A 13,471-nucleotide genomic window follows, 5' to 3' on the forward strand; every position below is an offset into this window, starting at 1 on the left:
TTCAGACTATATTCCCAAACCGAAATCTTAAGACCGTGATATTAGATATTTTTTTGTGCTCCATGTCTTTGGGGTTCTGAGATGCCACTCTATTGCTAAAAACTGGTCAGCCAAGGCGCTTCAGATGTGATGATTGCCAGGCACTTTAATGTGCATCCATCCACTGTAAGTCGACTCAGACAACGTTTTCGGGCTACCGGAAGTGTTGCTGATCGTCCGCGACCTGGTGCACCACCTGTGATAACAGCTCGACAAAACCGCAATATCCGAGTTTCACACTTGTGAAATCGGTTCCAAACAGCTAATGATTAGGCAAGGAGGACAATTGGGACAAGTCAACGTCATTTCAGCGCCCAAAAGGTGCAAGGACGCCTTGCTGCCTTCAACATCCGGTGTCGTCACCCGTACCGTGGTCAAACCTTATTGCATCGCCACAGACTTGCCAGACAGCGATGGGAAGCAAATGGGGCCAATCTTGGCAACAGGACATGGCCAGATGTCATTTTTTCAGATGAATCCAGGTTTAACTTATCCTTTGCAGTTGGACGTCAACAGATTTATCGACGTAAAGGAGATAGACTTGCGCCAAACTGTGTCCTTGAACATGATCGTTTTGGAGGGGGTGGTGTCATGATCAGACAACAGACCATCAGAGGCTGCAGACCATCCAACAGCTGTTCCTGAGAAATGTGTGTCTTCCAATGCCCCAAAGACTGCGAGCATGTCTTGCAGCGCACGGTGGACACACACGATATTGACTGCAAGTAACCCCTCCTTTGTTTGATGTCGTTGTTGCGTCACTGATGTTGTTGTTGACTGGACATTTTCAGATGAAATTATTCACAGATGTTCACTTAAAACCTATCTGTCAGTTAGATTTATATATGTTGAAATTAGTTTGAGTAAAGTAAGTATGAATGTCAAATTGCGTTTTTAATGGCTTACAGTATAAGATGGAAAAACTGCATTGCGTTTACGTCTAATGTAAGATGGAAAAACTGCAATAGTGTGTGTGTTGTTGCGTTTACGTCTAATGTAAGATGAAAAAACTGCAATAGTGTGTGTGTTGTTGCGTTTACTTCTAACGTAAGATGGAAAATCTGCGATAGTGTGTGTGTTGTTGCGTGTACGTCTAATGTAAGATGGAAAATCTGCAATAGTGTGTGTGTTGTTGCGTTTACGTCTAACGTAAGATGGAAAATCTGCAATAATGTGTGTGTTGTTGCGTTTACGTCTAATGTAAGATGGAAAAACTGCAATAGTGTGTGTGTTGTTGCGTTTACGTCTAATGTAAGATGGAAAAACTGCAATAGTGTGTGTGTTGTTGCGTTTACGTCTAATGTAAGATGGAAAATCTGCAATAATGTGTGTGTTGTTGTTGCGTTTACGTCTAATGTAAGATGGAAAAACTGCAATAGTGTGTGTGTTGTTCCGTTAACGTCTAACGTAAGATGGAAAATCTGCAATAGTACGTCTCATGTAAGATGTGAAAATCTATAGTGTGTGTGTGTTGTTGCGTTTACGTCTAATGTAAGATGGAAAATCTGCAATAATGTGTGTGTGTTGTTGCGTTTACGTCTAATGTAAGATGGAAAAACTGCAATAGTGTGTGTGTTGTTGCGTTTACGTCTCATGTAAGATGGAAAAACTGCAATAGTGTGTGTGTTGTTGCGTTTACGTCTAATGTAAGATGGAAAAACTGCAATAGTGTGTGTGTTGTTGCGTTTACGTCTAATGTAAGATGGAAAAACTGCAATAGTGTGTGTGTTGTTGCGTTTACGTCTAATGTAAGATGGAAAATCTGCAATAATGTGTGTGTTGTTGCGTTTACGTCTAATGTAAGATGGAAAAACTGCAATAGTGTGTGTGTTGTTCCGTTTACTTCTAACGTAAGATGGAAAATCTGCAATAGTGCAATGGTGTGTGTTGTTGCGTTTACGTCTAATGTAAGATGGTGCGTTTACGTCTAATGTGTTGCGTGTTTGTGTTGTTGCGTTTACGTCTAATGTAAGATGGAAAAACTGCAATAGCGTGTGTGTTGTTGCGTTTACGTCTGGAAAATGTAAGATGGAAAAACTGCAATAGCGTGTGTGTTGTTGCGTTTACGTCTAATGTAAGATGGAAAAACTGCAATAATGTGTGTGTGTTGTTGCGTTTACGTGGAAAATGTAAGATGGTAAAAACTGCAATAGCGTGTGTGTTGTTGCGTTTACGTCTAATGTAAGATGGAAAATCTGCAATAGTGTGTGTGTTGTTGCGTTTACGTCTAATGTAAGATGGAAAAACTGCAATAGTGTGTGTGTTGTTGCGTTTACGTCTAATGTAAGATGGAAAATCTGCAATAGTGTGTGTGTTGTTGCGTTTACGTCTAATGTAAGATGAAAATATCAGTTTTTGTTAACCGTATGGAATCTGTGTATTAGTAAAGATGATTGACTGCTGAAAAATAGCTTCCTTATTAACAGTCAGAAACTTCAGATCGGCTATTGTCTCATTATTATTGTACTCCTGGTCAATTGGCATCACCTCAAGCATCTATATCGCCTGACTATGGTTAAATAGCTCATACATAGCCAGTCACGTTATGATATTGTCCCACAATAGGCTGCATACAGAGGATAATTGAAATTGATCCATTAATCCCGAGATAATTAACCCTGAAGGTACCATTGTTTCTCGAACAAGTTCTTTCCTCCCGAGGGTTCTAGCTCTCTGCATGTTCATGTATATCATGTATCGACACCTCGTCGCGGCTTGCTTCTGGAGTCGAATGTGAGAATGGCATCAAAGTGATGCATAATTTATTCCTCCGGCAATATAAGCAAAACGGTTGTTACTCCCCTCATACTAATGGAGCATGAAAGCTTATGACGTCATAGGGTAGCATGCTTTAATACCTTTTCGTACAGACCGCCTCCGTGGTGTAGTGGTTAGAGCGTCCGCCTGGAGAGCAGAAGGTCGCGACCGCGCCATACCAAAAGACGTTAAAATATGGTACTTGTTGGCCCCTGCCTGGCGCTCGGCATTCATGGGTACAGCAAGGACTGTATAATGTGTCTGAGTGGGGTATTCATGCTTCACTGAGGCATGGTATCTCAGTGAGCTAGCACGATAAAACCAGCTTAAGTCTGGGCTAGTACAAGTAGCCGCACATACACATACATACGCATGCACGTCGTCATATGAGCGAAATATTCTCAAGCACGACGTTAAAAGCCAATTTCACCTCACGTCACCTTTTCGTACAACATATTGGTACCAACCGCAACAGTTGTTGCTGTTAAAGGTCGCCCTGATGGTAGGTAACTTTCAGATATGTTTTGCATAATTCGTCTGGCTTTGACAAAGCACAACTAGCTTTAATATTCCCCTTGAATTATTGGCTGTGTCCGGAATGCCTTTCGGTCGCACTGGAGATTAAATACGTTTTGCAGTGCAGAGTGGGTAATTTAGCCGTGCTTAATTAAATGAACAGACAGACTGACGATCCCCAAGTGTCTGCGAGTGGAATAGTTACCTTATCTTGAAGAATTACACCCACTGTGGCGGCGATGGGTACATCTCCATGAACAGGCATGACGTCACTGACAACTTCCCTTCCGCATTCAGTACACTATTTTTGTTCTGTCTGTGAATTATTTAAAATTTGGTAATCAACGTCGCACAGATGGTTATAGGGACATTCTCTGAAATTGCAGTTGGATGGTTGGGTGAATGCATGGATGGGCGGGTGAATGTATGGATGGGTGGGTGGATAAAGCTTATAGTTTTATGATTGTGTTATTATATTTTATGTTTTTGGCGATCCTCTACCATTTGATCTCAAACAATGGTATCATTATCACAGTTAGATGCGCTAGGCATTAGAACTATGTATTGTGGTTTTCTTTGAGATGATAGCATTTATTAAATTAAATCATCATTTTTCGTGGTTTAATTTTACACCGAGGCGTTTGTTTGATTTTACTTGTATCACGTGAGTTCGTTATGGCAAAGGAAATTAAGACGCACGAAAACAGTGATTGTATCTGGCGTGACTTCAAGTCTGAGCTTAATGAGATTTCTCGAATATAATTGAATGAAGGGCGAAAGGGAAAACCAAACTGTCGCTTGAAATAAACTTTATCTTTTCACAGAAGCAGGTTCTAGATTCCACATATTTCGGGAAGTAAAATGGTTGATCACGCGAGACGTAGAATGTGTCGTCTGCGAGAGCACGCGGGTTGTCAGAGCAGACGAGAATTGATCGCTTTGAAAGCGAGGCTGAGGAGCGACATCACATCCCAGAGTCTGAAACATTCACCTAGGAGCTTGTGAGCCAGGCATGGTCTGGAACAGCCAAAGGATATACCAGCTGAAATGTTAATATAAACATCTTTCCTGGCTTCGCCGTAATTGTCGATGCTGGTGTAACTGATTTGAAGCAGCAGTGGAGGAGTGAATCGTTCAGCTGATGAAGAGAGCGTGACGGCTGGTAAAGTGGAACATGCTACCAAACAACAATGGGTTCGATAATTGATAGCAGAGTGCTGTGTTTCCTGGTGACAACGATAGCTTCAGGTAGGAACAGTTTCTGAATCTCCCCACATAAACCCCTCGTCCCCATCCTCCCACCAAGGCGGGGTCACACCCGCCAACAAACACTTGTGGTACATGCCATTGATGCCCAAACTGTATCCGTTCCAATACATACGCACTGTTGCCGTTCTGGTAGGGTGTGATACTTCTTTAAGTAATATAGGCCACGATATTGAGCGTATAATAACTGACTGTATTGTATTATTGTCTCTCAGGTGCTTTCCTTGATTACTAGTCAGAGTAAACTGATTTTGAGTTGCGTGATTAATATAAAGGTCTGCAGGGATGTGAGCGAGAATTGATTTTGTGTTGTATAATCCATGTTTACACTTGTCGTTCTGCCAGAATAGCAAAGCTGGAATCTCAACCTGTACAGCTAACACAAAACCGAGTGCTCAATTAGGGCTGGTCATCTTCATAGCACACATGTCAGTCAGATAGAAATCATCAGATGTCGATCGTGATGCAGATGCGTTGTTTCATAGCCGTTAGTCATAGCTCATCACAGAAAAAATATCAAACGTTATAACTTCATTCCTCTCACATCAGGGGGGGACTATGGAAGGTCACCATATTCCATACTGTGAGCACCTTGTAATGTTGTTTGCAAAATGGATTGTCCTTTATTGAATTGTTCGTAACTCACAACGCTCGATTGTACACCTTTCAGATGCACTGTTAATAACGGGATTGTTGTAGTCCCCAAACGCCCCAAATCACACCGCGTTAAGCTGTCTCAGTAGATGCAGCGGTATTGGCCATTCGGAGTCTGTCGGAATTCTTCCACAGTTTCCGGACTGGATATCGTGTAAACTAGGGATGATCAATCGAATTGGATTGTTATTTTGCTTTAGATGAATACTTCCTTGAATGAGATACCCTGTACTTGAATTAGATCGCTGAAATAGGTTTAGTTTTTCAATCATGATACCACATTTAATGCCGAAGGGCTTGGAGAATTATATCTCGGTCGAATGTAATACATGTAAAAAAGCACTGGAGTGTATTAGCTCGTGAAGCAGACAATGTTCGTTTTTTTGTAGTCCTATTGTTAACAGGGGCTTTAAAGAATACCATGTATTTGATGAAACATTTAGTAGACAGTATTGTCTCATGAATATTTGATGAGGATGTTCGCGTTCGTCGTGAAGTAACGACTAACGAACATTTAATATTCCGTGGAGCTCGGCACAGCACAGATATACTTGACTCCCCGAGTTCATGACAGAATGTAAGTGCTTTTTGCTCGCCCCGCCCCCTGCTATAGTTGACTGGTGAGTTGGTTTATTCACCTTATCATTGCTCGGTATCGAGGACACATACTACACTTTACACACAATCGCTCACACATTATCAATTATTCATGTGATTACTGTGCTAGTTATCGTGGTGGATTGTGGAGCTGTCGTTGGGTTGATTGTCGTGTTTGTATGCTTATTAGCTACAGCTGGTTGAAATTCTGTTTCAAAGTGAAAAGAAGTGAAACATGAATTTAGTCGAAACACTTTTATGTATAAAAATGTAAAGGCAGTTGAAATGATGGAAGACACGTGAGTTTCTTGTATATTGAAGTAGCCAGTAATGAAGTTTTATGCATGTGCTTCAATTTCATATTGATATAGTTACACCATCGTCGTTCAGCAAGAATAGTGCGACAAATAAACGAAAATAGTTAAAATACAGAGATATGAGCTTCAGTGTAGGTATGGGCTGTAATGAAGAATAAGTATAGGATCCTTAAACAATACCTCCTTGTGTGAAAGTATAATACAGACGGCAGACAACCACCACACTCTCTCTCTCTCTCTCTCTCTCTCTCTCTCTCTCTCTCTCTCTCTCTCTCTCTCTCTCTCTCTCTCTCTCTCTCTCTCTCTCTCTCTCTCTCTCTCTCTCTCTCTCTCTCTCTCTCTCTCTCTCTCTCTCTCTCTCGCTCTCTCTCGCTCTCTTGTGATAATTATACTGCTTATACACCGATACTACGGTCATGTTTCATCATGGAGTAAAGTAGATGCAAAATGGCATCTGTGATGCTGAAGCCACCACTGGAAAGTACAGGCCGGACAATACGGCATACTGACAATGCAGTGTACGCACAATACGATTTCTGAAGCTAAGATATTACAAAGTTCGTCACAACTCATCGATCGAAAAATCTTTACTTTTCAAAGTTGACTGCTTGTCTGTGAAATACGAACACAAACGTTAGTAAACATTGTATGCTGGCTTATTGTTTGACATTTGAGTATGAACGCTTTGAATATCAAGGTTGTTTATGTTCCTGTGCCGTCTGCCCGCATCATCTGGTCCATGTGTTCTCTCCGCGTCTCCCACTTCTAGAGTTTACATCTGCAGGTGAAGTTACCTCAAGATGTCTTCATGCTGAGTCCATTACTTGTAGAGTGATGGCGCTAGATATGTCTGTTCCATAGCTATTTGATAACGGTATAACCTGCAGATAACACGCATGTTATATAGACCAATAACACGTATGTTGTTGAGAGAACATGTATATTTACTACGTAGGTTCTTTACATCGGCATTCTTTGACATGATGTGTTGTTGATACAGATGACACGCATACTAATTAGACATATCACACGTGTACTTTTTGCACATATAAGACGTGTACGGATCGGATATACAACACGTATACTGGTCGGATATATAACACGTATACTGGTCGGATATATAACACGTATACTGATCGGATGTGCAACACGTATACTGATCGGATATACAACACGTATACTGATCGGATGTGCAACACGTATACTGATCGGATATACAACACGTATACTGATCGGATATACAACACGTATACTGATCGGATATACAACACGTATACTGATCGGATATACAACACGTATACTGATCGGATGTGCAACACGTATACTGATCGGATATACAACACACTAATGATATTGAAGACGAGTACTTTTTTGTCTTGACACGCCATTGTATAAACAGTTACGACGTCATCATATTAAGCAACAGTATGACTTAACACCGTCAATGCTAAACTATACAATTACATGTATATCAATGTGAAAGTATGCACATAAAAAGAAAATTAACGAAATATGCTTATAAGGCGTCGAAGTTAAAAAACAAAACAAGTCATAATAATTGTTAAAACATATCCCCTCCAAGTAAATATTTGTAATGTTAATCTTGTCTGTCCATCCCAAATCAACTACAGATATAACCAATGACACTGTACTGCGGCCAGAGGCCAATTAAGGATTAAGCCAATTAAATTTGTCTGTCTATTACTCGAGTACTGATCGGATATATAACACGTCCTGTGCTGTTTGGAGATATAACACGTATGTTGTTTGGAGATATAACACGTATGTGTTGTTTGGCGATATAACAACGTATGTTGTTTGGAGATATAACACGTATGTTGTTTGGAGATATAACACGTATGTTGTTTGGAGATATAACACGTATGTTGTTTAGAGAAATAACACGTGTGTTGTTTGGAGAAATAACACGTATGTTGTTTGGAGATATAACACGTATGTTGTTTGGAGATATAACACGTATGTTGTTTGGAGATATAACACGTATGTTCATACGGATAACGCGTATGTGACTTAAATGGACAACCTGTATGTTGTTAAACCAGCTGTACCTTTGTATGCGGCGAAAATGACGCGTCATCAGATCATTACATTATACACGATGTACAGTCATGGGACATAAGTAATCGTCAGTCGGAAAAATTCTCATTGACTTGCATGTTATTTTAGTGTAGCTGTAATAATTTTCATTACTTCAGTTTTCGTTATTTGCTTGTCAAATTTTGCAGGTTGTTAGGAAATCATCTTGGTCACAGATACATAATTTCCATGTAATGTTCCCTCAAGTATTTTCCGCATTGTAGTTACATGAACAACATATATACAACATTGTGTATTCTTTCCCCATAGACCGCCATGTTAAAATTGTCTTAACCATGACACGCATCAATCAAAGTGCAGTCATTCTTGAAATACTAAATGGAAAATAAAATGGAAATTATGTCTTTGCAGCTGAGATGATTCATGACACATGTGCAAAATATAAACAAGATCAAACGACAAATAAATTCAAGATAATTTTTCTAGCTGCACCAAATTAACATGTAAGTGTATGGAAATTATGCACAGTGACGAATACTTATGTCCAATGACTGTATGACTTGCGGCAATGATGACGCGACTTACCAGTCAATTGCATGTGACAGACACGATGACAGTGAGAGTTTTATGAAAACGCATGTTTAAAACCGAGCTTCTATGGATGGTGAGATTAGCAGAATGATACAGCACTGTAATATTTAGTAAACACCGAATCCACAGACAGGCGAGAACACTGTCCCAGAAAGCAGTTATCTGAGAGATACTTCTGCACCGGATAACCCCACATCGTGTCTTTGCGAGGATTACTGATTAAAAAATATTGTTTTTGAGATGACCCCCGACTCGAAATGTCGACTCAAAAACTCGAGTCGGGGGTCATCTCAAATTTTTGTATATATTTTATAAAATGCGTTTGAAAGGATTTTATTTTATAAAATCTTTAAACCTCGCAAAGACACGAGTGGTTAACCCCTCTTTTTTCCCCATGTCTTTAAGCCTGCTCTTATACTTTGTTTGTTATTACTTACCTAAATTAACATTTCATGATCTTAATAACATGATATATAGTCACTGCCTCTCACTATTTCTGAGAATACAATATGTCCAAATACCAAAATCGCGGTGGCTGAGCGGGTTAGGCGGCTGACTTTCTGTGCTGGCGATTTGGTGCCTGCTGGCGAATTTGGTGCCTGTGGGTTCGAATCCCGCATGGGAAAGTACTAGAATTTGTACTTTACTAAGAAAGTGTAATCCCAAATATAACATATGTTACATTTGACCACTTTCTAAATGACATTGTGTAATCACCAAAATTACAAGTTTATGTAGTATGCAAGCTGAGGTGAGACGAAGTAGGTGGAACTGGGTTAAACATCGGGTTCAGGATTGTTGCAGTGTCATAGCGACGTTGATGAACTTGGCTGAGTGTTTAAGTCAGGTACCAGGGCGGTTGTACAGTGCTACGTATACAGTTTAACATCGATGACCCTATTCAGACAGTGTACTAACTCCATGCTTACAAGTTCATATTTTCCGAAATCATACATTGGAACAGGTCATTAATTTAATTTAGTTTAGTTTAACAATGAAATTACCCATTATGAATACAATAAATTATTACAGATGCTACAAATTGATTAGCTGAAGCCATAATATATATGAAACAGTTTTGAAGATATTACAATTAAAGTGAACTATATAGTAATGGATGTAGTGGGTGCAAATTTCAGATATCTTAAAAGACCCGTCTGGTTATAAATATGTAAAATTTAGGAAGCAGCTGACAGCAACATAGCGCTTCCAAGAAGGGACATCTTTTATAATATCAATATATTGAGGTCAGTCCTCTCAAACGCATTTCATGATATCATGAACTGTTATATTGATGACATCAGTATCTCATTTCACGATATCATGAACTGTTATATTGATGACATCAGTATCTCATTTCATGATATCATGAACTGTTATATTGATGACATCAGTATCTCATTTCACGATATCATTTGATATTATTAAACCATCAGCAAATCTTATAGGAATATAATCTTTATCATTCCATAGATCTATTATATATATGGCTGTAATATTTCCAATGTGACGTCGACCCGTGAAGATCCGGGTTAGAATTGATCTTCAACGAGATATGCTTGTCGTAAGAGGCGACTAACGGGATCGGGTGGTCAGACTCACTGGTTGACACATGTCATCGTATCCCAGTTGCGTAGATCGATGCTCATGCTGTTGATCACTGGATTGTCTGGTCCAGACTTGATTATTTACAAACCACGGTCATATAGCTGGAATAGTGCCGAGTGCGGCGTAAAACTAAACTCACTTACTCCAATGCGACGTCAAATGTTACCTGATGCACCCTCTTGGAAAAAAATAGAAAATAGAAAACTATCTACGATAGTACTTATCACGTAAAACTATCCTTAAATACTGCTGTACAGCTTGCATGCATTCGTGTAATCATTAATGATGCACAAAAAGTAAGGATGACATATACAGATAGCTCTTAAGGTGAAAATTGATTGCCTTGATTTCGAACTCGACAGATGGGATAGATCTGGTCTTCATGACTCAACCCAAGCTGGGTTACCAGGCAGCGCTTTACCTTCCAGCTACACGTGATACATATCCTGCCGTCCAAACTTCAATAGCTATGTTTATATGTGTGCACATGAGACTCCAGAGGTACGCATTCAACCTTTTCACTGCCATATGCCGAAACCTCTGCCTAATTTGATATAGAGTATTGGATTGTGACTCGTTGCATATAGTGTGGAATTCAATCGGATTTAAGCGATTCAATTTGTGAATCCGTGAGGCGATCACTTTTAAATGTGATGAATATCAATAATTTGACAGGGATGTTCTTTCGGCCGTATGTATAAACACGCATACACGCACGCAGAGGCACCTTTGAGCTGTCAACACCATGTACTTGGAAGACGGCTTAAAACCTCCAACCAGACAATACAGATAAATCGATCGTGAAAGTTGACCTTGACCTATCTACTCATCAAAACACCACTTTGCACATGTCCCTGTGGAAGTTTTGACTTTAAAAAAACCCACTTTGGCAGCTCATCATGGCCAAGCAGTGCCAAAACACAATCGGAAAACGTTTTGCGTGTATTAACGACCTCGTCCGCTCGGGAATTAACGGATTAACGGAGTCCAAAGAAGACAGCTTTACGACAACCAGAGGTGAACACGCTTTGAAACCGTTCCAGAACCACTGCAACAAGTGTCGATAAGTTTCCTCCGAGCGAAACAATATTGAATTACCTGAAGAGGAAGCGATCAAGAAGGACAACGTTAAGGAATCGCCCCCCTGACACATGACATCTCATTGATTGCCTGTCACCGATGGAACGGTTCCAGTGTGGATGCCGAGTCTGTTGATGGTATCAGACACGATGATGCACACCGATACCCAAGCTTCTAGAGACCATGGCTTCTGGAAGGAGTCAATAGATGTCGTAAAAAGAATTAACGTAACATTTCCACCCTTATCGTAATAATTTGAAGGTTATCTGTTTTCCGTCAGTTCACAAACTTCTTAACCACTGTGGAGGAGTTGAGGTTGATCACTCCGTCACACTGAAAGGTCAACAGTCCTGAATTCATGTGCTGGTCAGCGATGTCTGTGACGGTTATTTTTATAAAATGCCTGTGGTTACGAAGGTGACTCAGATAGCAGTATTTATTAATGGGCAACGCACAAATACATTCACTATGACTGGAAGGAAACATCATGACTACCACCATGTAAAGGTTGCGGTTAGCACCTGTCTGCAATGCTCTTTCAGCTGTGAGTGAGCTTTAAGAACTTCCCAAAGGGTTTTACAAGATTCCCCTCTCTGTCTGTGTCAGCATCAGTGCCCTGTGGGGAGTCTCACAGTACCCAGTGACGGGTCAACATGCCTAGGCAAGTTTCGGTCCCACAGATGAAACGCCATCGCAAGTAACCTACTGACATTTCAGCCTCCGACGGCTATACGTATATAGACGTACGTATGTTGTTGCAAGTGGATACTAACTTATAAATATACATTTTGAATGACTTAAGAATATTGTAGTGTTTACCATCTTCCTGAAAAGATAGGATAAACATCGTAAAAAATATCACCTAAAGCAACGCAGGCGCTCTTTGTGAGAAATCATCACTGGCGTTGTCCGATGAAAATTATCACTGGTGGTGTTTGTGAGAGATTATTGCAGGAGTGGGTTAAAGTGAAGGTGTGCAAAGTGATACTGAAGAAAGATCTGTCACCAACAACTATGGCATTCCGCAGACAATAGAACTACTCTCTGAGAATCATAGAACCATAGTTATTGAAACATGATGGATCAGAAAACCAAAACCTTTTTTATCCGTCAGTGACTGATATTTCCACACAACTGGGTGAATTGCTCTCTATGTTATAAAAACCAAAGCCAGTTTCATTGAAACCACTTTTTTTAAAATCAAGGAACACCACAGCACATTCCCCTAAACCAGAATGTACCTTTCTAGTAATATCGTCGACAGACGTTTAGATTGCCATGAGGATTAACGAACCATTAGAATGGAGTAATGCCTTCATTGTAGAGACTGTCGTCGATGAGGTTTGGGTTTGGGGTCAAGGTTAATGGGGTATAATCTTCGACATTCTAAAACGATTGCTATACAGTCTAGTATTCATAGTTTTTGTAAAGGAATGTTTTGGCATGGACGCGGTTTATTATAGAAAAGATTCACTTCACAAATCAGGGGTTTTAAATGGAAGGATTTATGAGAATCCACGTGCTTTGTGAAAAGTCCATATAAACCCACACTGACGAGTTACAACAATGACACCGGGTGTTGTGAAAGCTGATTAGCAAGTCTTAGTTTCAAACTCCATCTTGATGTAGAAGCAGGAGGTGCATTAGATAGACCAGATCCCGTGGATAAATGAAGAGTTCTTGGTGTGGGTGAGGGCGTAGAGGAGGGTGTCACGCCATTCAGTTTCACGCAAGTTAATAAATGTTATCCGTGTACGGTCCAGTCGTCCTATTGGTTTAACTATGGTTATATTTAAAATCATCAAAGATGGTTCCTGTAGAACCGCACTAGTTCACAAGTGGTAATCAAGGAAAGGACGTTTTATTTCCCCAGTGCTCGTGAAGTACAGACAGACTTGGTGGAATATTTTATTTATTTGTCTATGGCTTGTATCAGTGTTTACCTGTTTTATTCGATAAGGCATTGTGCGCTATCCCGTCGCTGTGAG

The 13,471-nt window shown here is 40.1% G+C and overlaps 1 protein-coding gene across 1 annotated transcript in view; it reads left to right on the forward strand.

Moving 5' to 3' along the window:
* The first annotated feature begins 4,240 nt into the window (after positions 1 to 4,240).
* The window catches only part of LOC124288879, a 53,215-nt gene continuing 43,984 nt past the window's right edge, over positions 4,241 to 13,471 (forward strand). The window contains exon 1 of the mRNA XM_046725456.1: positions 4,241 to 4,560. Within this exon, the coding sequence (XP_046581412.1) occupies positions 4,503 to 4,560 (58 nt within the window). The 5' untranslated portion in view covers positions 4,241 to 4,502. The remainder of the gene's footprint in view (positions 4,561 to 13,471) is intronic.

Source organism: Haliotis rubra, unplaced genomic scaffold, assembly GCF_003918875.1.
Source record: "Haliotis rubra isolate DU_JTF1 unplaced genomic scaffold, ASM391887v1 Scf428, whole genome shotgun sequence".
Classification (NCBI taxonomy): Eukaryota; Metazoa; Mollusca; class Gastropoda; order Lepetellida; family Haliotidae; genus Haliotis; species Haliotis rubra.